A 26,934-nucleotide genomic window follows, 5' to 3' on the forward strand; every position below is an offset into this window, starting at 1 on the left:
ATGTACTTTGACAACAATAAAGCAAAAATAAACAAAACTAGAGTTTTGAATTAAACAAAAATAAATTTAATTGGTTGACAAGTTAGAGAAAGCACAAATAGAAGCTATAAATAGAACCAATAGTCACAAGCAAATGCATTCACTGCAAGAATGATAAAGGTAATCAGAAAAAACTAGGTGTTGGGTTGTCTTAAAAAATATCAAAGTCTACAAGACTAAATGAACTCAACTATTCCTTTTTAAAAGGTGAACAACACAACCCAAACAAACACATCTATAAATAGAAGGAACATGTGGTACCATCATGGTCATAAAATTAGGGGAGAAAAACCCACCAGCAATAGTACAAGAGTTGAACCAGTTCTATAAATAAACTACCTTAATCCAGTCTATGAATTTAGTCATCTAGCTGAGGTTGATGCTCACAATGACTACACCGAAACCAGCTTCAACAATTTGCCGCCTAATTGTTTGAACATCTGATAGTTTGAACAAATATTTTATGACAATGCACAATTCATGCAGGAAACAACAAAAAATTAAGTTAAAAAAATTTGAATTAGGGAAGCTTTAAATAACAACTCTGAGACATGGCAGTCCACTGTACACAAGGTTGAAACAACAAATGAACCTGACCTAGCTACATTACACAAGTTTCAAACAACCTGACCTAGCTACATTACACAAGTTTCAAACAACCTGACCTAGTTACACAAGTTCAAACAAACTGACCTAGCTACATTACACAAGTTTCAAACAACCTGACCTAGTTACACAAGTTTCAAACAACTTGACCTAGCTACACAAGTTCAAACAACCTGACCTAGCTACATTACACACGTTTCAAACAACCTGACCTAGCTACATTACACAAGTTTCAAACAACCTGACCTAGTTACACAAGTTTCAAACAACTTGACCTAGCTACACAAGTTCAAACAACCTGACCTAGCTACATTACACACGTTTCAAACAACCTGACCTAGCTACATTACACAAGTTTCAAACAACCTGACCTAGCTACATTACACAAATTTCAAACAACCTGACCTAGCTACATTACACACGTTTCAAACAACCTGACCTAGCTACATTACACAAGTTTCAAACAACCTGACCTAGTTACACACGTTTCAAACAACTTGACCTAGCTACACAAGTTCAAACAACCTGACCTAGCTACATTACACACGTTTCAAACAACCTGACCTAGCTACATTACACAAGTTTCAAACAACCTGACCTAGCTACATTACACACGTTTCAAACAACCTGACCTAGCTACATTACACACGTTTCAAACAACCTGACCTAGCTACATTACACAAGTTTCAAACAACCTGACCTAGCTACATTACACACGTTTCAAACAACCTGACCTAGTGAAGAAAAGAACATGACTGTTTTATTACACTCTCCAATGAGAGCAAATCATGCCACACAGGACTTAAAGTAGCTGACTCTCAACATGACAGAGCCTAGGCTAATGTAGCTATTGCTAATCTAAACAGACAAGAATTTAGTGGGACTAGTCAACCAGGTTTTTTTTTCAGTAAATACTAACTAGGCTTTTTAGTACCATAATAAACAACATAATATATACAAGTAGGTAGTTATATATATATTGACACACTCCACTAGAGGCAGAGACTTAACATACACAAGTTGACTTTAAAATATTGTATACATGAGATCAAGTAAGTTTGTTCTTCAGCTAGAATCAAGGGAGAAAAGAGTAATTAATGCTACATGACAAACAGTGGTTAGTGTCATCATACTTACATATTGATATAACAAATTACACACACAAAGAAGATTTGAACACCATTGTCTTGTACAGTGTAGGTGGCCACAAGATGTGGATCAAACCAAACATTATGTTAAATTTGGCTCATCAATTACAAAAATTTTGCTGGCCACAAACCAAACGTCAAATTTGGCTCTTCTATTACAAATTTTAGCTAACAAAAAACATGGCTCAGACCAAACTTTTATTAAATTTGGCTCTTCAATTAAATAATTTTATCTGGCCAAAAAATGTGGCTCAACCAAACATTTTGTAGCTCTTCAATTAAATAATTTTAGCTGGCCACAAAATTTGGATCAAACAAAAAATTATAGTACGTTAAATTTGGCTCTTCAATTACAAATTGTAAACTACAATTGGCATTTTACTTTAGACAACTGCACAGATGTTTCTTTGAAATGGCAATCCCATAGTCTATTTATCTATAAAGATAAAACATTAAGAGACTCAGCAAAAATTCACAGCTTTATGGACAAGAATTTTTAAGTCTACAGTACTACCATCAAACAAGGTGTTAAACACAGCTAATAATTAGATATGTACAGATAAGTACAATTGTCATGGTTAGTAGCTCAAATGTTGCCAGCACACAATGTCAGGCGGCCAGCACACAATGTCAGGCGGCCAGCACACAATGTCAGGCGGCCAGCACACTTTGAAACCTGGCCCGCAAACAACAAGAGGTGGCCAGAACACAACGAGAGGTGGCCAGCAGACACCAGGCAGCCAGTGGCTGGCAAAAGAAAATTTGATTGACACCTGCTATGGTGTTACCAGAATCAAGAATTCACCCTTAATTTAAAAAAATAATTCTAATTTAAAAACAAGGTAAACATTTAAGAACAAAGGGGGAAAGGTCATTTTGATTCTATATATTACCCTACTAGCCTGTATTTCTTTAGTAATGTACACAGTGAGAGTGGCCACTGATCAGATTCAAAAATTAAAAGTTATCTAAAAAATTATATTTGGTCAAAGTGGCCTTAATCAAACAAAATTATTGCACAAACCTTTGTCTAAATATATTTTTTTTCAAATTTTGAATACACATGAATATATGTGAAGTAAATTCTTAAACAATAAAGTTTGGGAGGGGAGGTGTCCTCTATATAAATATGAATTGTGAATCCAAAACTTAAAAGGTTCTGTCTCCACTCTAAAACAAAGATGAAATGAAACTATGGAATCAACCATGTATTGGATTTAGATTGAGCTTTAAGAAAATCAATGCCACCTGTGCAAAAATTCAAATCTGATCTGTCAATGTTTCGATCAACTAAATCATTGTGAACATATTTTCTGTATAACAATAATACCAAAAATAAAATAAACAACAGCCCAAAGATATACATGTCAGATGACCATGAGCTATGGATGGTCATCACAACTTAAGTTAGCTGTAGATGACCATGAGCTATGGATGGTCATCAGTTAGAGCACCGTTGAAAAGCTTAATATTGCTGTAAAAAAAGAAAAAAATTAGCAGCAGTAATACAAATCAAATATATGAACAAGAACAACTGTTAAAGCATTATGCACACAATTTTCGATTCATTTTTTAAACAAAGTAAGCAAGTATTGGAAAATATTTACATCCCTATGCATCAGATGATAAAAAGTTTTCTAAAAAACCCTAATCCAAACTGGGTTAGGTTTAGCAAATATGCCTCTTTTAAAAGTTGAAAAACTAAGCTATACCAATAGATAAGAAGTTCAAATGATTCAATGCCCTGTAGTGTGTGTAACAAATAATTGACATTTAAAATGACAGTAGCAAAAGTACAAACGTGATCTTAAGAAGGAAAAAGAAAATGTTTCTCTTTAACTGTGATGGTGTTAGGGGGAAGAGAAAAAGAGAGAGATTTATAGGTCTGAGAATTATTCAGAAAGCGCGCTATGTCTAGAATGAGAAGTACGAGAGTGTGAAGGGTGCACAAAGTGTTTAGATACAACCAATATTTACATCACAGCCAAGTGCTCCCATCATTGTCCATTGGACTAAAAAACATGTTTGGAACTCTTTAAATTTGTTTCATTGATACACACTACACATCAATCTGAATCAAGAAAATAGTTGGGATTATTAGTTTTAGAGTTTGTTTTTAGATAATGGTTGGAACGATGAATTTTAAATTGGTTTGAATGATGAACCCATCTATCAAGAGAATAGTTTAAGAATTTGTTTGAATGATGAACCCATCTATCAAGAGAATAGTTTAAGAATTTGAAAACTTCGATTCCCAAGATTTCAGAGCTTCATACTGATAAACAAATTACAAAACCAGGTTAGAAGCTTGCATAGAAATCTTTTTTCAACGCTCTAATCAAACACTTGATCATACATTTTAAAACATACAAAATTACAATTTTAAATTTCATTAAAAAAGTATTCTAAAATGACAGACATTTGAAAAAAGCCCACCCCTATTTTCTTCCTTTTTTAACATGTAGAGCAAAGCAAATGTTTGACTAAATAAGTACACCGTCTAGACTACTGTCCGCTTAGAACTGTTGACACATCAATTCTAGACCAGCTTACAAAGATATGGCACATGAGTTCTGCTAGTACATTTAAACAATCAAAGTCTGCATAACACTTAAATGGCAAGCTTAACAAAATTACCACCTCGAAAATGTTTTTACGTGCATTTTTTATTTTTTTTACCCTACTAATCAAATTGTTGTGTCTGCTTTAACAACGAAACAGCTTAATTAATTAAGATATATTTATAGTTGTCATCTTGCATAGATATGTCACTCTGTGGTTTTAGGCAGCTGGTCAAAACCTCTTGGCAAAGGTCAAAACATTGATTTCAAATGGTTAGCTAATACAATTGTATACATCAATTATACATCTTCTGTAATCTACAAAAATGAGTGTCATTTGAATTATAAATTAAAAGGCTTAAACTACTAATATTGAACAGAAAGATCTGACATAATACATTTTCTAATTAAAATAGTCAATCATTCAATTTAAACTCATCAAAAATGGTTTCAAGTGTTCTCAGGGCTCATTTGGCAGTGTTAGGTCTATGTATTGGGGCAGTGGTTTGTGGATGTGAAAGAGCAATCAAGGATTAGTAACAAGCTACCGCTGTAAATTTAGTTTAGACAAATGTCTCACATTATGGGGACATAAGCAGCCACCTTTACGTGTTTGGTCTAGACTGATGACCTCGCATGATATGAGAATAAAAGCCATATTTATTATGACACTGCTTGCCGCAAACATTGCACATAAAAGGATCTGTATGGCTGTGACAGCCTATATGAATTGAATACAAGACCTCATCATCAAAGGTAACCCCACAGAAATAACACCTGGTTTCTATAAGAGCTGACCCCCCTGCACTGCTGACTGTCTCAGACTGGGTGCGACTGCCCTGTCTGTGGTTGCTGGACATGGAGATGATCTCACACTGAACCTCGCGATCCGTGCGGCTACAGTTGCTGCGGTTCATCAACCCACACGTGTCTCTATGCGGGGGAAATTCTATTTTAATGAAGGGCAGAGAACACTGTGGCCCAAGCGTGGACTCGTCTGCCTGTGATGCTCTGTTGGCTTCCAGAGTCTCTGTGCTCACTCTGGCGTCTGTCCTGCCCCCCAGGGCACCTGGCTGAGGTGAGCAGGCGTGGTCATCACTGCTCATGTCCATCCCTGACTCACTGTCCAGCGTGTCAGACTGGCGCCGTGGGCTCCTGACAGGCCTGTCCTTCTGCGTGCTGGATGGCATGTCATGGACACTTCTGGACAGCTGGCTGATGGGAGCAGGCCTGGGTTCTGTCTTCACCTTGACAAAAGACGAGCCTCTCAAGTTCTGATTCACAGGCACAGTTCCATTACTGCTGTTAGCATTCCAGAAGCGCCTGTAGTTGTATGTTTCCTCCAGTACTGGTGGGTTGCTGGAGGGTACAGCTGTATGAGATTCCTGGGGGAAGTTTCTGGCAGCCTGCAAGTACAGACTGGAGGAGGTGACAGCACTGCTGGGGTCTGTGCGGGGAGACATCAGGTTGGACAGGACAGACTGCATGTAGCTGGCCATCTGATGGTCATTAGAGGGGGCGTAATTCCCCAGCATAGCACTGCCCCTTGGTGGGTGCTGTAGGCCTGCCTGGGTGTTGACATGGATGTGAGAGGCTTGGGGTGTTGGGATGTATGTGGGCAACCCTAGGCTGGAGGTGTTGGATATGACATTAGCAGCAGCCGTGCCAACTGCCACGTTGACAGGCCGGCTGGACACTGGATGGAAGATGCTACCATTTCCCATAAATATCTGACTTTGGACTGGAGGCCTGTGAGTTGACTCGGGGATGACAGACGGGGCGTTGTAAGTTTGACTGGAGTTGGGCAAAGAATGCGGGTGTGACAAATGATGGTTGCTGATGGTGTGTTCTCTCATTTTTCTGATCTGTGTGGTGCTGTAATCACAAAGGCTGCAGTGAATCAGGTTGGGCTGGTACTGTCGACTGTGTAATCGCCTGTGTCGCCTGAAAAACCTTTGATTGCTTGTAACGAAGCCACACAAATTACACTTCATCAGCTGTTCTGCTGTTAATTAAAGAAAGGTGATAATTTGAAATTAGAAAATCTGTAAACATGAGGGGATGGATAAACATATATTTAGATAAAGAGCCATCCATTAATTTTTCTAAGATAAGTTCCTGTTTTAATAATAACTCAACTAAAATGTAGGGAGTATGGTGTGTTTGGGAAAAAATTGACAAAATCTGATGCATAACCACAGAAAATAAGGTGAGAATTGGAGTCTTTTAGAAAAAGCAACTTGCAAGTGATTTAAACATGAAAAGCCCATCTTACCTGGGGTAAAATCATGAAACTGAATGCTGAACATACACTTGGATGGGTCAGTTGGGTCATCAACACTGACCACATCAATGTTTGGTGAAGCTGTGCTTGAAGTGCCATTGACCACTCTCTCTGGGGATATCCCTGTGTCTGAGCCAGCCAGACGACTGTTGTGCATGCTCAGCCTTAAAGTGGACTGAGCTTCATAGCCTCTGTTGGATGGAAAAGTGAAGCCACTATTTCGAAGAACTTCATCTTTTTTTCTGGGGCTGGGTGCAAGGCGGCCATCTCTGCGTGCATTTTCTGCCCTGTCTGACTGACGAGATCTTGACATAGCCAGTAAATCAATTTTCTTAATCTGCCGGTTATTTCTAAACGGAGACTGTGGTTGCATGTGTGGTTCTGGTGCAGGCGTACAAGGAGGTGCAGATGCTGTTGTACGCCCATCTTCATTGTCTTCATTACCATTGGCCGAGTCACCAAGCAAGACTTGACGTAATGGAGAGGGTGTGGGTGAGGTTCTCTGAAATGACATGAATGTGCCTGGAAGAGTGGATCTCTCAGCGCGTCTAGAAATGGGAGTGGATGTTATTAAGTTTTGGTGTTGGGAGGAGGAGGTTATCTCCCTTGAGGAGGATAAGGGTTGTGTAATAAATGGCCTGAAGGCCGACGAAGAGCCAGTTAATTGAAAGTCATTGCTTCTTGGTATCATTGGAGCTATGGTGCATGCCGGCAAGGCATTTCTCTCAGTTTCTTTAGGTAATGGTAAGCACCCAGCAGATCTTGCAAAGTTGGTACTACCAGATTCAACCGGTGATGGGGATGAAGCCAGAGCATTTGTATTAAAGACATCAACGACCAAGGCTGGTAACTCTGATGAGTTAGATTCTGTGCTGACAACAGGCTGATGGTCTACCACTGATTCTACGCTATCTAAATGATCAGATATAGAATCTGGCAGCGGGGAGACCTCCTGGGGAGACTGGGATTCATCAGCCATACTCACTCTATTTTCTCAATAACTGTAAAGAGATAAAACACATATTACCAAGTTTTAGGATGAAATACAAATATAACAAATAATAAACAAAAATTTAGTTTAAGCTTCAGAAATAATAGCATGCCATGCTTCATGACTAATACAACTATAAAAAGCAATTTTAAATACAGAAAAGTATAAGAGTAATATTTCTGATCATTAGTTTTATCCCTCTACCGCGTAGTGAAAACGAAAATGGTTGCCATTTTAGTAAGCGCATGAGCCGTTGAATCAAACGGCATACTAATAGGGATTTTGGTAAAAAAAAACACTAATCAACATATTAAAAAATATATATATATATTCTTGCTCATTGCTGAGCTCAACTAAATGAAAACAAAACAAAAAGGATTTTCTGTCTAGCTCAAATAGTTTTTTTTGTGAGGGGTGGAATCCCCTTGCTTTTGCATTGGCCAATTGTGACAAGTCATGGTAGACCTGGATAAATGGACATAGTTATTTTATTTGCAATTGTATTTTGTTCATATTTGCAGTTTAGCTAGAATGATATATAGAACTTGTATATGTTGTTGAAATGAATAAAAATATTACAAGAGAGTATATTTTGTGTTGGCTTCCTCCCCTGACCCCCAAAAAATTGTGTGCTGCGCAAGTATGAAAAGGTTTCTAAAGCAATGTTCTATATAAATACATTGAATGAAAGAACTACAGTCAGAAATCTAAATTAAATGACTTGAGCACTGTAATGTGCATATAACTGCCTTATTATTTTGGGCAGGTGAAGTAGAGTCAATCTTTAAGCCATTTTGTTATAAGTGAACTGACGTAATCAGATCAATGTTTTTATGGTTTTTATGTGTGTAAAAAGTAAAAAACTTTTTACACACATAAAAACAAAACAAAAAAACCTTGATCTGATTACGTCAGTTCACTTATAACAAAATGGCTTTTATGTGCGTATTGTGTATGAATTCTGATTTTCTGCATATAACTATAAATAAGGGTAAGTAGAACTTGAAAACTTAAAATTACAGTTAGAACATAGCTAATGTATAGCAACAGACAGGTAACCTAGGCCTGACTCTTGTCTAGTCTGACGAAATTAAATTTTAGGGAAAACAAATTTTACTTCAGCCAAAACTAGATCTAGAGCTGAAAAAATGAAAGATAGGTAGGTACATTAAAATAATTTTGAAAACAACAATTAGGAGATACAAGAATGCTGTTGTTAGTTGATCAAAACTAAAGGCTGACAGCCTGGGATGAAAAAATATAACAATGGTGGCAACATGACCTACATACAATGACTAATTAAAAACTCATTAGAATGCTAAACGAAATCCTGTGCACTCGGTATAAAAAAGTAATGGGAGATTTCAGGTAATGTTTTCACCACGAACTTGGACGATGCCGACAACCCTACTACTAATAATAGCATGTAAGTTAGTAAAACAAGAAATTGAAGAATATATCAAATTCTACATGTAGGAATACAAAATGAACCATATTATTACAGTAGAATGATTGCACAGTGTTATGGTAATTTTTTTTTCCTGTCAAATAGTTACGGAATGAGACCCTATTGAAATCGGGACGCAGAGCGGGACTTTCGATTTTTTTTTTGTATTCGCAGATCGTAAGATACTCTAGATTCTATGTAGGGCCTAGTCCTTAAAAGCCTTTACAATCTAGACAGATGTAGATCTAGATTTCAACATCTAGTTAAGATTTAGATCTAGATAAAAAAGAAACAAAGGGGGAATGAACTGAAGAATCATAAAAAAAACGCGGTTATGGTTACGCGAATTTGAAAGTCGAGTAAGTGAACATTCAAAATTAGAATAGTATTAAATAATATAAGACTATCAAACATATCAACAAGTATATCTAATACTTACTTATCATAAGTAATAAAAATTACAAATATAAAATCAGTCCATGCGATGTAAAAGCAATAAAATCAAAGGGTAAAGTTAAAAATATATTGACCACGGTCGCCATTTTGTTTCCAAATACCGTTGTATTGTTTCCGTGATAAAAGACTAAAAAAGGGGAAGCAAGTAAGGCATTCCTAATGTTTTACTGTAAGACTAAAAATCAAACCGGTTACGTTAGCCCCATGTTGATTATGTTTTGTTTATGCAGTATGTTAAAGAATTTCATAAAAACAAAGATTAATATAATTCTTTTAATAGTATTTCTGAAATAGTTACAGTAAATAAAATCGAAATTTAGTTTATTTACGCCACAAAATGCTATAAATTTATTTGCCTTAATTATAAAACCCCCACAGATTTAGGTCTAGTAGCTTATTAGTAAATTCAGGGATTTAAAATGTCTAAACATACATTTTACATTGCTCACACTTTATATATATATATATATATATATATATATATATATATATATATATATATATATATATATATATATATATATAAAATATTGGGCCGCGGTAAGATCTACATAAGTTTCAATATAGCATAAATACTGTAGCCTAGTTCAGCAGTGACAGATTTAAATCAGGGGTCTCCAAACTTTTCAGTCCGAGGGCCGCATTAGTTATCAAATTTCAGTTCGGGGGCCAGTTAATTCCAAACATGTCTTTGATTTTTCTGGGCAAAGTTCCTCAGCCATCACTAACAAACGGTTTTTTCCGTGGACAAAAAGATCGCCGCGGGCCGGATGAGAGGACCTCGCGGGCCGCATCCGGCCCGCGTGCCGTAGTTTGGAGACCCCTGATTTAAATGTATAGTAGTGTATACCTAAATCACGTCTCAAGAAAGATGGTCCCTTATGCCATTTGTTGATAACTTTACTTTTATCTTGGGAGGTAAAATCTACCATGGGACTTAATTTTACGATAGAGTGATTGTATTCATTGTGATTAGGTAGGTCTCCGTGTTACAGATTACTTCAGTTCGGAGGAATAATTTTATGCCCTGGTTTTCAAAGGCAATTAGATTTATTGTTGACTTTTTTTTATTTTTTTTCATAAGGTGTGCCAAACGCAGGGGCGACACATTTTCGTATCAGGGGTGTCACAATGAGCACATTTATTTACACAAAGCAGAGTTACAATGGACTGAGCCATGTGCTCATGGAAGACTATTATGACTCAGTTGAACTGGAAGACTTGTACATGTGGGTGGATCGAATACCGCTCAGCCGGCCGAAGAAAAACATCGGGAAGGACTTTTCTGACGGTGGTGAGTTTCATTTTCATAATGTATTTAGTGTAAGATTTTACAAGGTGAACTTTGTGTGTGGGTTTGATAGAATTTGTCATAGTTTGATGTATTTGATGTGTTTGATATATTTTGTGTGTGAGTGATAGATTTTGTCTTATGTAATAGATTGAGTTAATTGTGAGATCAAGGGAACTCACTCTCTGTATTAGTATTATATTTATATTGTTATCTTGAGTGATGTCCCTTACATGTTGTTATCTATAAATAGTTCTCTCTCGCCATTTCTCTTTCTCTCTTTGCAACATGGCGTCTGTACATAATAAAGACTGTTAACAACCAACGCGGCTTCTCGTCAGTCATTACAATCCACGTCATTTGGCGACGAAGGATAAACATCTACTAGAAAGAGCACCTACTTACGCAAAAAAGAGGTTTGCTAGAGCTTATTAGCTAATTATTTCTAGAATTATGGCGCTGTATGGCCAAATAAAAGAATTTGATGCGAATGATGAAATCATTCAAGATTACCTAGAGAGGTTAAGCTTTTACCTAGAAGCTAACGACGTGACGATAGAAGCCAAAAAGAGAGCTGTTTTGTTAACAGTCATAGGGCCTCAACAATTCAGGCTACTAAAGGACTTATGCGCACCAGCTAGTCCAGATACCAAGAGCTTTAACGAGCTGAGCAAATTGCTAACAGACCACCATGCGCCTACCCCATCAAAGTTTCTATGTCGAGCTAGATTTGACAGTAGGACTCGTCAACCAAACGAGTCAATAACAGAATATGTTGCTGCTTTACGTCATTTAAGTAGATTTTGTGAATTCGGCGATACGCTGTCTGACAGACTATGTGAAAAGTTTGTGACAGGTGTAAACAGCCCTGATATTCAAAGAAGGTTGCTGCTCGAGTCAGATCTAAAATTAGAAAAAGCAATACAACTCGCAACTTCAATCCAGCAGTCATCCGAGGCGGCGAAATCTCTAACGCCTTCAGAGATCCATGCAGTAAACAGCAGGTTAGTCAATAAACATCAACCCCATCAGAGCATTCCAACTTATGCTAAACAGCCTGCTCGTTCAAATCCTAGATCTAAATCTAGTAATAATTATCAAAAATGTCATCGATGCAAAGGTCCCCATGCATCTCATCGGTGCAAGTTCAAGTTAGCAACTTGTTATAAGTGCAGTGAGCAAGGTCACATTGCCAAGGCCTGCTTTGCAAAGTCTTCGTCTGTTGCTAAATCTAGCCAGTCAAGACAGTACCGCAACCAAAAGCAGCACTATGTTAACTCTCACCAAGACTACCTAACCCAACCAATGAACCACTCTACCTGTGAAAATTCTCAAACTGATTCGCAGCCGGATTTCAGCCTGTTCTCTGTGAAATCAATGAGTCATGCTCCCATCAATGTACTAGTTAATATCAACGGTAAGAGCATCAGCTTCCAACTTGACACTGGAGCATCTCTAACAGTCATAACAAAGAAAGAGTTTGACGCTGTCACAGGAGGATCAGTGCCTCTACAGCCGTGTCACAAGTGTCTAACAACATACACTGGTGACAATGTTCCGGTAATAGGAGAGTGTATGGTTCATGTAAGTTATAATGGTCAAAGTGTTAAACTTCCTCTTCTTGTGGTTGAAGGAAATGGACCGCCATTACTAGGTAGGAACTGGTTAAGTGATCTTAAGTTAAATTGGGAGAGTATTTGTTCATTGAAGAATGTAAAAGAATCTAGTCTTACTTCACTAGATAAAGTAATATCTGAAAATAAATGTGTTTTTGGTAATCATGGACGCTAAATGATAGAACAGTGAAGTTAAGCATTAAAGATACAAATCCAAGATACTGCAAAGCTAGAGTTCCACCTTATGCAATGAGGAATAAAATTGAAAATGAGCTAACTAGATTGGAATCTAATGGCATTATAAAGAAGGTAGACTATTCCGATTGGGCGACACCCATTGTGCCAGTGTTAAAGAAGGATGGTTCTATAAGAATTTGTGGAGATTATAAAACTACACTGAATAAGCAAATAGAGCTAAATAGGTACCCTATACCTAACATTGAGGAAATTTCTTTGAATTTGGCAGGAGGAGACAAATTCACTGAATTAGACTTTAGTCATGCTTACACTCAACTAGAACTGCATCCAGATTCAAAAGTCTATACGACAATAAACACACATAAAGGACTCTACCAATATGAAAGACTATGTTTTGGCGTATCATCTAGCCCTGGAATTTTCCAAGCTGTCATGGACAGTATTTTTAAGGATATTCCAAATGTTTGTGTGTACTTTGACAATGTGTACATAACTGGTAAGAATGACACTGAACATCTTAAAACACTTGATAAAGTATTAAAAATTGTTGGTGAAAAAGGTTTAAAGATAAACAAAGATAAATGTCAATTCATGCTGACAGAAATTAGTTTTCTTGGTTATATATTGAGCAAACAAGGCATCAGACCTCAACCTGAGAAAACAAAAGCCATTAAAGAAGCACCCAAACCTGAAAATACCCAACAACTAAGAGCTTTTTTGGGCTTGATAAATTACTATGCAAAGTTCATAGGAAATCTGTCTGGTAAACTATCACCACGGTACAAGCTGCTACAGAAAAATGCAACTTGGCACTGGGGTAAACAACAAGAAGCTGCTTTTAATACAGCAAAAGAGGCTTTGTCTTCTGACACCTTACTAACTCACTATGACCCAGGGAAAAGACTTGTATTGACATGTGATGCTTCACCAGATGGTGTAGGAGCAGTCTTGTCCCACATGGATGAGAAGGGTGACAGACCCATTGCTTTTGCCAGTAGATCTTTGAATCAGGCTGAGAAAAATTATTCTCAGTTAGATAGGGAAGGCTTAGGCATCATTTTTGGTGTTAAGAAATTTCATAAGTTTCTGTTTGGTAGGAAGTTCACCATCTTTACAGATCATAAACCATTGCTAGGTTTATTTGGAGAAAACAAAACCCTACCTGAGCATGCCTCACCAAGGATTCAAAGATGGGCTATCACACTAACTGCATACAATTATGAATTGAAATACAAACCTGGATCTGAGAATAGTGCAGATAGTCTTAGTAGATTACCTTTAAAAAACCAAAGCCTGAGCTATGTACCAGAAGATGTATTTGTTCTCTTCACTATCATGGATAACTCCAATATAAATGTGAATGATATTAAAAGAGAAACACAAAAAGATGAGTGCTTAATAAAAGTATATGAGTACTGTAAGAATGGTTGGCCTGAAGAGTCTGTGAATGATGACTTAAGGCCATATTAAATAAGAAATAAAAACCTTTGTGAAGATAATATAAAAGATGGAGAAGATGCAGTCCATTATCAGTCAGAGTTGCCTAAACAAAGTATTTGTAACTTAATAAATGATTATGGTGATATGGCAATTTCAAATGTTTTAAAGAAAATACATTAGCAAGAAGGAATGTGATCATCAAACAACCTTGCTAACATCATTAGCACTTACAGAAACTAAAAGGGTAACATCAAAAGAAAAGAGCAAAGATTTTTGCCATTGAATACACCCACTTCAAATACTGGATCACAGTTGCAAAGTGATATTGTCCAGGATATTACTTTTAAACAGTATGTTTGGTTACGAAAAAGCACTATCAGATTACCTGAGGAAATTGATCAATCAAAGAAATCTATGCCAGTTAAGGATCTGAATAATAGCATAATACTTTCAGATGCCAATTAAAAAATTAAATCATGACAAACATTCATTGAAAGAGAATTTGGTGTTAATGAGAATGTGTATCTAAGAAACTATGGGAGAAGAGAAAAATGGATACCAGGTCAAATTGTTCAATGTACAGGACCTGTGTCTTATAAAGTTAAAAATAAACCGGTAGTGATCTCCCCTAAACTTTCTCGAATATTCTTATATAAAACAACAGGGGATGGTAACTGGGGATATAGTTATGATTTTTAATCCATTTTAAATACTTAAACTTTTAAAAATAGAATAGAATCTCATAAAAAAAACATTGCGCACCAAGCAAACGCCGAATAAAAACGCGTATAATAGTGCGCAATATTATTAGTACTTTAAAAATTTACATTAGTTTTTTGAGAAATCGGAAGTAGCGTAAATTACTACTTCCAGTCAACGGAAATTACTCAAAATTTAACAGAAGGTAGAGAATTAGATCTTTTACTTACATGTGAAATTTCATTTATCTATCTGAAATAGTACTCAAGTTATAGGCTTTTAAAAAATTCAAAGTAGGAAAAGTACCACTTCCGGTTATCGGAAATCGCTCAAAAGTTGATACGGATCTACGATTTTGATAAAATACTTATATATGAAATTTCATCAACCTAGCTGTAACGGTACTCAAGTTATCGTGTTTACACACGGACAGACAGACAGACAGACAGACACACACACACACAGACATACGGACAAGATTGCAAAATTATGTTTTTCCGTATCAGTGAGGTGTAAAACGTCGAGATTTGTAAAAATCTCGATTTTTTTTTTGCACGATTACAATACTTTCTCTATACTACGTATATACGAGAAAGTAATAACTTGTGCAGATAATAAGTGTGAATCTGTCAATCCCACCAAATCTGAACAGTTCACACCAACTCAGTTTGTTTCACAACCAAGTTCTGTTGATATGAGTGAACCAAGTTGTCTGGAGTCAGAAAATGTAAATTCTGGAGTTAATGATTTAAATCCTAGACCTCCTGAGATAGAGAATCCAGATGGTCAGAATCTTGAGTCACCAAATCAAAAGCCACTGAGAAGGTCAAGCAGGACAATCAAAGTCCCAAATAAGTTAGACCTATGATTTTAAAGGTCAAAAGGACTTTGACATTATTGTTTTGTATTTTGATTATGTTGTAGCATATTGTGCATTGTTTGTAAGGATGTAATCTACCATAGTGTTCATGTTACAATATAATTGGTGATTTTAGGATACTATCAATTGTTCTATTGAGAGATGTGTTATTGTGTTCTAAGGGTAAAGGGATGTAATAGATTGAGTTAATTGTGAGATCAAGGGAACTCACTCTCTGTATTAGTATTATATTTATATTGTTATCTTGAGTGATGTCCCTTACATGTTGTTATCTATAAATAGTTCTCTCTCGCCATTTCTCTTTCTCTCTTTGCAACATGGCGTCTGTACATAATAAAGACTGTTAACAACCAACGCGGCTTCTCGTCAGTCATTACAATCCACGTCATCTTAGTTTGATGTATTTGGTGTGTGAGTTTGAAATATTTGGTCACTCTTAGGTTCATGTATTTGGTATGTGAGTTTGATAGATTTTGTTGTAATTTGACGTATTTTGTGCATTATTTTGATGTGGGTCTATTTAGTGTGAGTTTTCTTTTTTAAAATTATGAATTTGTTTGGAGTTTGAAGTATTTGGTGTATTAGCTTGATGTATTTGGTGTGATGTTGTGATTTGAATGGTGTTGTGAAATGTGTCAAGTGCTCTATCTGTGAGAAGTGCTCAGTATGAGAAGCGTCCTCTTACTCTTTCTTATTGTGTTGTCCAACATTTGTTTATCCAACTATTCATGATCATAAATCTATTTTTAAACTCTTACGTAACTTTTCACTTCCGAAGCTTTGACTTCATCTACTGTATGAAATGTTTTAGAAATGAATGTAGAGTCAAAAGCCATTCCCGCTATAGTGAGGAGTAAATTAATATCAGACCAATGAATGAAAAAACATGACGTGTTTCTTTTATTTGGCCGCCGCGTGTAACTTTTGTCCTGGCCAACAATGAAAGTGGTCGAGCGCAAACAAAAACTTTCGAACTTCTCGCTGCAAAGGGTTATTGATATCCTGCCGCATGTCTGCCCTTCTATTCACGTCTGCCGAACAGGAAACGTATTGATCTGATCTTCCTATCAATGGCATTCGTCAGATCGAACAGTTAATCACATTTTTGTACTGGCCGCTTACCTTTGACGTTATGGAATAGGCTTATCTTTACTATAAGACCGTCTTAAACAAGAGCGGCGCATGTGTTCATACTTTATTAGACGCAAAGTCTAGTGCAAATACATAAGATAAGGCGAGAATAAAAAAAAATAATCGATTTTCAGCTGACATTTTAAAAATCGTATAAAAATAACACTCAGTGGCGTAGCGAGGTCGGGTGTCACCCGGTGCGGCACTTAATGGTTTAACCTCCCTCCCCCCCCCCCCCAGAGGCGTTGCGACCCTTCCCGGGGAAAAAACTTTCAAGTTTTCGATTTGCACCCCCCCTTCAAACTTTCGATTTACACCCCCCCCCCCCCTCAAGTTTTTCTCTCTATAGTTTGCTATTTTTCCCACGTTTTCTTTAACTTGCTTTCTCTGTTTGTGTGTTTGTTTGTCTTTCCAATCAAATCTTGCGATCGAAATTTCTGGCACTTCCCAGTTAGCTAGCGCGCTGAAATTTTCAGGGAAGCTTTCTTTTGGATGACCATTGAATATTCAATTGTTATTATTACTAAATTGATCAATGGAAACATTTTATTGAGCATTTTAGACCGCTATATAATCTATATATATAATTCTCCTCTGCTAGCCATTAGAAAAAAAACCAGCGACGCGTACCTCGCGCGCAGTGAAGCGAACGATCACATGTCGCCACAGGCTTAGGGGCAGAGAATTTAGCTTGAACCGAGTTTAAACTTACAGGAGGTAGGCCAGTTTGGGGGAGACGATATGGTCGAGTGGTTGGGCACACGATTGCTATCCCACTCGACACGGGTTCAAATCTATGTGTTCTAGTCAGTAACGTATTCAAACAACGTGTTTTTTACGAGTTGTCTTTTTACGAGTTGTCTTTTTACGAGTTGTCTTTTTACGAGTTGTCTTTTTACGAGTTGTCTTTTTACGAGTTGTCTTTTTACGAGTTGTCTTCGTTTACCCAAAAAAAGTGAAAAGATAAAATCGATAGCAAGATTTTAATGCAAACAAACAGACAAAGACTAAAAAGTAGAAAATAATAATCATTAAAAAAGTTTTAAAAAACCCACGTTTTCTGATTGAACTGAAAAGTAGAAAATAAATGCTATAGGCCCTACATCACAATAATGCAAGCGATCACTCTACTATAAGCGAGCAAAAACGTGGGGCGCCGTGATTTTCTTACAGTTTCTAATACTGTTGACTCTCTACAAGCTCCCTAATAAAAGTCAATAGTATTATCTAATCAATAGTAATATAACTTTTACTTCGGCGCCCCACGTTTTTCATCGCTTATAGTAGAGTGATCGCTTGCATTATTGTGATGTAGGGCCTATAGCATTTATTTTCTACTTTTCAGTTCAATCAGAAAACGTGGGTTTTTTAAAACTTTTTTAATGATTATTTTTGCCTTGGTGTCACCCCCCTAAATGGTGTCACCGGGTGCGGTCCGCACCTCCCGCCCCCCCCCCCCTCGCTACGCCCCTGATAACACTCACTACATTACTTTTAAGGCTTCATAGAATGATACATGGAGACATTTAACTACAAACTAGAAGTTTCAAACGATCGGTTGAAATATAATTTAATTGATTGGAAAAAAAAATATCATTCGCCTCAGAACTTCTGGCAAAAAGAAAAACACAACAAACAATTAATTTAAAAAATAAAAGAATCAATAAAATTAAAATATATACAACTTATGGAAGTCGATAGATATGATTATGTAGATCGATAACATACATTTTGTTGTGTTGTTTCAAGTTTGTTCCTATTTGGCAGTTCAGTAGCCTATTTGCGTATTTGGTAGTGAATACTTTAGTAGCTAGGATTGATTTCTTATCTTTTTGTCAGTTGTATACAGACAGTACCTGCTATCTAATGGGTTTGTGGCGACGTTTAGTATTGAGCTGAATCAACAGACATCGTGTTGTATTACTTGCTTTGTTTGACACCAACTTACCCAATACTCTAAAGAACATATTGTGTAAGGGGAGCAAACTCTACATACCTACGTTCAAAATAAGTAAAACCAAGTAGCTCCCCCTAAAAATATGACGTTTGCCAACGTGTATGTTGAAACATTAGTTATAGTTTAAAGTTAGTTTATTTTTTTTTAAATTATTGAATTAAACAAAAAGGTTATCAAGGTTTTCGTTATCAAAATTTTGTTGCCAGATTTTTTAAAACTGAATTTTACTTTTAAACTTATAATAGCCAGACTTTTGATGAATTTTGTAATCCGACTTTTTTTGTTCTGTAGTTCTTGTTGCTGAGATCTTCAAGCACTACTTCCCCAGGCATGTTGACGTACATAACTACGCACCTGCTGTGGGGGTCAAGCAAAAAATGGAGAATTGGTTTTTATTAAACAGGTGAGTCACCCCCCACCCCCCCACAAGAATAAAACCATTTATTTTAAACGTAAGCCACACATTTCTGGTACAACATAATGTTGACATTCTGGGTGGACGTGTGGTCAAACTGAGGAATCCAACATCCATGCTGATGAACTGGTTTATATATTCAGATTAAAGTCCATCAGAGGTCTCAGAGTTCAGCTGGCTCCAATGGGAACCTGTCTTGTCTACAGGTCTTCAGCTGTCTCCAATGGGAACCTGTCTTGTCTACAGGTCTTCAGCTGTCTCCAATGGGAACCTGTCTTGTCTACAGGTCTTCAGCTGTCTCCAATGGGAACCTGTCTTGTCTACAGGTCTTCAGCTGGCTCCAAAGGGAACCTCTCTTGTCTACAGGTCTCAGAGTTCAGCTGGCTCCAATGGGAACCTGTCTTGTCTAAAGGTCTTCAGCTGTCTCCAATGGGAACATGTCTTGTCTACAGGTATTCAGCTGGCCCCAATGGGAACCTGTCTTGTCTACAGGTCTTCAGCTGGCTCCAATGGGAACCTGTCTTGTCTACAGGTCTTCAGCTGGCTCCAATGGGAACCTGTCTTGTCTAAAGGTCTTCAGCTGTCTCCAATGGGAACCTGTCTTGTCTACAGGTCTTCAGCTGTCTCCAATGGGAACCTGTCTTGTCTACAGGTCTTCAGCTGGCTCCAAAGGGAACCTCTCTTGTCTACAGGTCTCAGAGTTCAGCTGGCTCCAATGGGAACCTGTCTTGTCTAAAGGTCTTCAGCTGTCTCCAATTGGAACATGTCTTGTCTACAGGTCTCAGAGTTCAGCTGACTCCAATTGGAACCTGTCTTGTCTACAGGTCTCAGAGTTCAGCTGGCTCCAATGGGAACCTGTCTTGTCTACAGGTCTTCAGCTGGCTCCAATGGGAACATGTCTTGTCTACAGGTCTTCAGCTGGCTTCAATGGGAACATGTCTTGTCTACAAGTCTTCAGCTGGCTCCAATGGGAACCTGTCTTGTCTACAGGTCTTCAGCTGGCTCCAATGGGAACCTGTCTTGTCTACAGGTCTTCAGCTGGCTCCAAAGGGAACCTCTCTTGTCTACAGGTCTCAGAGTTCAGCTGGCTCCAATGGGAACCTGTCTTGTCTAAAGGTCTTCAGCTGTCTCCAATTGGAACATGTCTTGTCTACAGGTCTCAGAGTTCAGCTGACTCCAATGGGAACATGTCTTGTCTACAGGTCTTCAGCTGGCTCCAATGGGAACCTGTCTTGTCTACAGGTCTTCAGCTGGCTCCAATGGGAACCTGTCTTGTCTACAGGTCTTCAGCTGGCTCCAATGGGAACCTGTCTTGTCTACAGGTCTTCAGCTGGCTCCAATGGGAACCTGTCTTGTCTACAGGTCTTCAGCTGGCTCCAATTGGAACCTGTCTTGTCTACAGGTCTCAGAGTTCAGCTGGCTCCAATGGGAACCTGTCTTGTCTACAGGTCTTCAGCTGGCTCCAATGGGAACATGTCTTGTCTACAGGTCTTCAGCTGGCTTCAATGGGAACATGTCTTGTCTACAAGTCTTCAGCTGGCTCCAATGGGAACCTGTCTTGTCTACAGGTCTTCAGCTGTCTCCAATGGGAACCTGTCTTGTCTACAGGTCTTCAGCTGGCTCCAATGGGAACCTGTCTTGTCTACAGGTCTTCAGCTGGCCCCAATGGGAACCTGTCTTGTCTACAGGTCTTCAGCTGGCTCCAATGGGAACCTGTCTTGTCTACAGGTCTTCAGCTGGCTTCAATGGGAACATGTCTCGTCTACAGGTCTCAGAGTTCAGCTGGCCCCATTGGGAACATGTCTTGTCTACAGGTCTTCAGCTGGCTCCAATGGGAACATGTCTTGTCTACAGGTCTCAGAGTTCAGCTGGCTCCAATGGGAACCTGTTTTGTCTACAGGTCTCAGAATTCAGCTCTCCATTGGGAACATGTCTTGTCTACAGGTCTTCAGCTGGCTCCAATGGGAACATGTCTTGTCTACAGGTCTTCAGCTGGCTCCAATGGGAACATGTCTTGTCTACAGGTCTCAGAGTTCAGCTGGCTCCAATGGGAACCTGTCTTGTCTACAGGTCTTCAGCTGGCTCCAATGGGAACATGTCTTGTCTACAGGTCTTCAGCTGGCTCCAATGGGAACCTGTCTTGTCTACAGGTCTTCAGCTGGCTCCAATGGGAACATGTCTTGTCTACAGGTCTTCAGCTGGCTCCAATGGGAACATGTCTTGTCTACAGGTCTTCAGCTGGCCCCAATGGGAACATGTCTTGTCTACAGGTCTCAGAGTTCAGCTGGCTCCAATGGGAACCTGTCTTGTCTACAGGTCTTCAGCTGGCTCCAAAGGGAACCTGTCTTGTCTACAGGTCTTCAGCTGGCCCCAATGGGAACATGTCTTGTCTACAGGTCTCAGAGTTCAGCTGGCTCCAATGGGAACATGTCTTGTCTACAGGTCTCAGAGTTCAGCTGGCCCCAATGGGAACATGTCTTGTCTAAAGGTCTTCAGCTGTCTCCAATGGGAACCTGTCTTGTCTACAGGTCTTCAGCTGGCTCCAAAGGGAACCTCTCTTGTCTACAGGTCTCAGAGTTCAGCTGGTTCCAATGGGAACCTGTCTTGTCTAAAGGTCTTCAGCTGTCTCCAATGGGAACATGTCTTGTCTACAGGTCTTCAGCTGGCCCCAATGGGAACCTGTCTTGTCTACAGGTCTTCAGCTGGCTCCAATGGGAACCTGTCTTGTCTACAGGTCTTCAGCTGGCTCCAATTGGAACCTGTCTTGTCTACAGGTCTCAGAGTTCAGCTGGCTCCAATGGGAACCTGTCTTGTCTACAGGTCTTCAGCTGGCTCCAATGGGAACATGTCTTGTCTACAGGTCTTCAGCTGGCTCCAAAGGGAACCTCTCTTGTCTACAGGTCTCAGAGTTCAGCTGGCTCCAATGGGAACCTGTCTTGTCTACAGGTCTTCAGCTGTCTCCAATGGGAACATGTCTTGTCTACAGGTCTTCAGCTGGCTCCAATGGGAACATGTCTTGTCTACAGGTCTTCAGCTGGCTTCAATGGGAACATGTCTTGTCTACAGGTCTTCAGCTGGCTCCAATGGGAACCTGTCTTGTCTACAGGTCTTCAGCTGGCTCCAATGGGAACCTGTCTTGTCTACAGGACTTCAGCTGGCTCCAATGGGAACCTGTCTTGTCTACAGGTCTTCAGCTGGCTCCAATGGGAACATGTCTTGTCTACAGGTCTTCAGCTGGCTCCAATGGGAACCTGTCTTGTCTACAGGTCTTCAGCTGGCTCCAATGGGAACATGTCTTGTCTTCAGGTCTGCAGCTGGCTCCAATGGGAACATGTCTTGTCTACAGGTCTCAGAGTTCAGCTGACTCCAATGGGAACATGTCTTGTCTACAGGTCTTCACCTGGCTCCAATGGGAACCTGTCTTGTCTACAGGTCTTCACCTGGCTCCAATGGGAACCTGTCTTGTCTACAGGTCTCAGAGTTCAGCTGGCTCCAATGGGAACCTGTCTTGTCTACAGGTCTCAGAGTTCAGCTGGCTCCAATGGGAACCTGTCTTGTCTACAGGTCTTCAGCTGGCTCCAATGGGAACCTGTCTTGTCTACAGGTCTTCAGCTGGCTCCAATGGGAACCTGTCTTGTCTACAGGTCTCAGAGTTCAGCTGGCTCCAATGGGAACCTGTCTTGTCTACAGGTCTCAGAGTTCAGCTGGCTCCAATGGGAACCTGTCTTATCTACAGGTCTTCAGCTGGCTCCAATGGGAACATGTCTTGTCTACAGGTCTTCAGCTGGCTCCAATGGGAACCTGTCTTGTCTACAGGTCTTCAGCTGGCTCCAATGGGAACCTGTGTTGTCTACAGGTCTTCAGCTGGCCCCAATGGGAACATGTGTTGTCTACAGGTCTCAGAGTTCAGCTAGCTTGGATTTAGACTTTTTCAAATGTTTCAGGAAAGTTCTACATCGCTTGGATTTAGATCTAGACTTTTTCAAATGTTTCAGGAAAGTTCTACATCGCTTGGATTTAGATCTAGACTTTTTCAAATGTTTCAGGAAAGTTCTACATCGCTTGGATTTAGACCTTTCGGAAGATGTGATAAGATCTCTGTCCAGCGGCAAACAAAGTGTGGTGGAGAAGGTCTTGATGATGCTAAGGTTTCAGATTGACAAACACATTGACAAATACAACAGCAACAGAGCTAGGCAAAAATACCACAAGTCACCCAGGGAGATGGAGGATTTCAGTTGCTGTAAGATTCATCAGTAAATATTACAATTAAATTGATCAAAGCTTTAATTAATAGTGTGGTAAATGTACACCATAAATTAGATCATCTACAAAAATGGACTTAGATGATTTAAATTGATTTATATCTACCTATACTGTTTAAAGTTTAAACAATGAAATATATGTTTAATTTTTTGTTTTATCATTTATTTAAAGTTGGGAAAAGAAGTGTCTGTGTACTAATAACTAAACAAGATTGCTTTAAAGTTTATTTTACCGAAATAAAAACAACATAAATTACATTTTACCCGCTTGCTTAACAGTTGGTCCATCCAGTCCTCGACTTACCTCTAGAGATTATCAAATCAAGTCACACAAACCTTTGCCAGAACTAGAGTCGTCAGAGCTTTACAATAGAAGGTCTGTAGCTGTTGCAAGTTATTTATTTGTTTTGTTAGGTTTTGGGTGAATGGAAAGTCACAAGAAAAAAAAACCACAGAAAAAAGTCAGTTTTCTAGGGAAAAATGTCACAAAGGAAAACATTTTCGTAAAAAAAGTCCCAGAAATAAAGTCACAGAAAAAAGTCACAAAAATCTTTTAAGAATTTTTTTTTAAATTGTTGAGAATTGTAAGATTTTTGATATTTATTGTTATGTAGTTTTTTAGTAGCGTATTTTCAAACTTTAAAAGCATTAGGCCTATGGTTTATAACGATAATAAGTAAAAGTACTATTAGGTAATTTACACATCAACCTCAACTTTGTTAAATACGAAGGTAGAAAATTAATTACTATAGAAATTTTGGCAAATCATTTTGTTTTGCACGATGTTTTTGCCATAGGCATTTCCTTGGTCGGCTTCTCCTCTATCAGCCTTGTCAGTCCATATCGTGTGGTGTTCGCGTTTTGCGTCAAAGCCAGCATTTGTACCATGTCGGCTCTCTGTTTTGATCCTAGGCTTTGTTATGTAATGAGCGTGATAAGTGTGGTCAGAAAAGGTGGTTGAACCATTGTTGCAGTGAGTTGAGGGCAACACGTTAGATTAGCAATGTCTTTATGCCATTTCACGCTAATTTAAAAGACAAGGTGAAAACCCAAAAGGCTGGAATATTCTATTTAATTCTATTAGATATTATTTGTATAGCGGAATCAAAGCCTATATACTTCATACTAAATATTTTTACATTTGTTATAAATATAAATATTAATACACAACCTACGCACACTACATCACAGTTAATTAATCTAAGTTGATTTGTACTTTCTATTTTTCTGGTTTTTTTCCCCGTGAAATTTTTTCCTCCTACAATCAGGCGTTGTTACAAGTTATTTATTTATTTTGTAATAGAATGTTATTTAGATGTTTGTTTCTTTAAAATATATTTGCAAATGTATTTATTATTAATACTTAATTTTTTTAGCCTCAAGACTCACCTATCATGCATATTAATAAAGATTGATCAATTTCTTTTAATTAAAATATTTACTGCTGATTTCCTAGTTATCCAAATGGACCAATGCAGGATTCTATGGTGAACTATATACCAAGAGATTTATTTGAACAAAAAGTACTGGAAAGTTTGGCAAAAGATGAAACTATACAGGTATATTAAATAATAAAATCCTTGTGCCTAATAAATCATTGTGCCTAATAAACTCACTATGCCTAATTAACTCACATACCCAATTAACTTCAATTAACTTACTATACCCAATTAACTGTCTAATTAACTTACTATGCCTAAATAGCTCACTATGCCTAATTAACTCACTATGTCTAGTTGCTAATTAGTATGTTACTACTTTACTACAATTTATCAAAATCTAAATGAATTGTTAAAATAACTACTGCAACTGTAGCAGTATGTAGACTGCATGCTAGGTAAGTCAATAAATTAATCTTAAAATTGATAATTAATAACATAAATGTAACCAACTTGTTAATATAATGAACTTTTAATAAATGCCCTTTTAGATGCTGACAGTAAAACTACAAAAACTGGAGCAGCTTTTACGCATGAAGAATGAAAGAATTGAGAATCTTGAGAGAAAACTCGCTTAGAATGTAAAAAAAAAACTAATTGTAAAATCAATAGCAAAATTGTGTGAAAAAGTCTTATTATATAATATTATTAAACAATAATATTGCGTTGCTAAGGCTAGCTTTGTTTATTAAAAGAATAATTACCAATGTGTCTAGTTTTACTGTTGTGAATGTCATTGAATGTAATGTTATGTTTACTGTTTACAAGAACACTGGAAAGTTCAAGTCAAAGTCATCTCCAAAATTATAATGAATTACCTCCCATGTTAAATTTCTACAAGTGGTATTTTAAATTCTTCCCATCTAAGGGAAACAACCATGGACAGTGCTTTTGTTGTTACAGGCATAGTTAAATATTGTAAATTAATGAACATGATGTTGCTAATTTAATTTAATAACTTAATTATACTTTGATTAAAATTAATGAAACAGTAATTAAATGAATTTCGTGTCAACAAGTAGGACTACCTGTCTGATGTGTTTTTGTTTTGGCCAAGCCTACCGTGTTTTACTTGATGGAATTAGTTTCAGAATAGACGGGAAATTCACGTTACAGCCAACTGCATGTTGAGTAAAATATGGGTTTAGAATTTAATTCTGCTCAGTGTGCTGTGATTACTGATTAGCAGTACAATACACAACCTACTGCAAACAAATTTCTTGAGCTGGTCCCAGCGTTTCTAGCCATTGTCTTGTTTGACAGCAGCTTGTTATGTTCTTAAAAATATTGGTTTTACAAAGCATGGACGGATCACTGCACATACAAACAGGTAATTTTTTTTATCTCTGTACTGTACACAAATAAAAGTAATTTTATTCTCTTTACTGTACATTCATACATACATACATACAGGTAATTTTAATCTCTGTACTGTACAAGCATACAGGTAATTTAATTATTTTTTTTGAAGAACGTCTCTCTCGCGTCACACCGCTATGACGTGACAGGTCCCGCTAATTACAACTCAAGACGTTAAGAGCTTAATAAATTTTCTTTGAACTAATCAAAACAACCAATCGATTATCGGAATCAATTATACGTCACATAGGCGTGGTCAACTAGAAACAACACGTCGCATAGGCGTGGTCAGCTAGAAACAACACGTCACATAGGCGTGGTCAGCTAGAAACAACACGTCACATAGGCGTGGTCAGCTAGAAACAACACGTCACATAGGCGTGGTCAGCTAGAAACAACACGTCACATAGGCGTGGTCAGCTAGAAACAACACGTCACATAGGCGTGGTCAGCTAGAAACAACACGTCACATAGGCGTGGTCAGCTAGAAACAACACGTCACATAGGCGTGGTCAGCTAGATGCAGCAAGTTCTGGTGCCGTTCAGCGCCTGAGTTCAACTGTATCGTTTGCATGATGATTCATTCACGTTAGCAGACAGCTAGCAGCAGACAGCAAGCAGAAGACGTGTGCGTCAGATTAAGTGCCGCCTGCCCTGCCATCATACAGGTATACAAGTGTCCCTCCGCCTGCCCCCCCCCTACCCCCCCATC

General features: G+C 38.2%; 2 protein-coding genes across 5 annotated transcripts; one reads left to right on the plus strand and one right to left on the minus strand.

Annotated features, from left to right (window-relative positions):
• Nucleotides 1-65: 65 nt before the first annotated feature.
• On the minus strand, nt 66-9,619 carry LOC131932800 (ikaros family zinc finger protein). 2 transcript variants are annotated; one of them, XR_009384727.1, is made up of 4 exons: nt 9,516-9,619; nt 6,630-7,639; nt 1,205-6,359; nt 66-1,113 (listed from the first exon to the last, which is right to left on the minus strand). XR_009384727.1 is itself a non-coding variant. In XM_059289714.1 (3 exons), exons 2-3 carry the CDS (start codon nt 7,615-7,617, stop codon nt 4,960-4,962), a joined length of 2,388 nt encoding a protein of 795 aa, XP_059145697.1. In that variant the 5' UTR covers nt 7,618-7,639; nt 9,516-9,619; the 3' UTR covers nt 66-4,959. The 2 variants fall into 2 exon arrangements, 1 of the variants encoding a protein (XP_059145697.1); XM_059289714.1 differs by having other exon boundaries at nt 66-6,359.
• A 758-nt stretch (nt 9,620-10,377) lies between these two features.
• LOC131932940 (sperm flagellar protein 1) lies at nt 10,378-25,603 on the plus strand. Of its 3 annotated transcripts, XM_059289841.1 has the most exons (7): nt 10,378-10,508; nt 10,617-10,826; nt 19,036-19,147; nt 23,206-23,402; nt 23,704-23,800; nt 24,881-24,983; nt 25,355-25,602. In XM_059289841.1, exons 2-7 carry the CDS (start codon nt 10,664-10,666, stop codon nt 25,439-25,441), a joined length of 759 nt encoding a protein of 252 aa, XP_059145824.1. In that variant the 5' UTR covers nt 10,378-10,508; nt 10,617-10,663; the 3' UTR covers nt 25,442-25,602. The 3 variants fall into 3 exon arrangements, with proteins under 3 accessions (XP_059145824.1, XP_059145819.1, XP_059145828.1); XM_059289836.1 differs by having other exon boundaries at nt 10,378-10,826; XM_059289845.1 differs by lacking the exons at nt 10,378-10,508; nt 10,617-10,826 and adding an exon at nt 16,648-16,748 and having other exon boundaries at nt 25,355-25,603.
• Nucleotides 25,604-26,934: the final 1,331 nt, after the last annotated feature.

Source organism: Physella acuta, unplaced genomic scaffold, assembly GCF_028476545.2.
Source record: "Physella acuta isolate Inbredline_101_S28 unplaced genomic scaffold, ASM2847654v3 ptg000105l, whole genome shotgun sequence".
Classification (NCBI taxonomy): Eukaryota; Metazoa; Mollusca; class Gastropoda; family Physidae; genus Physella; species Physella acuta.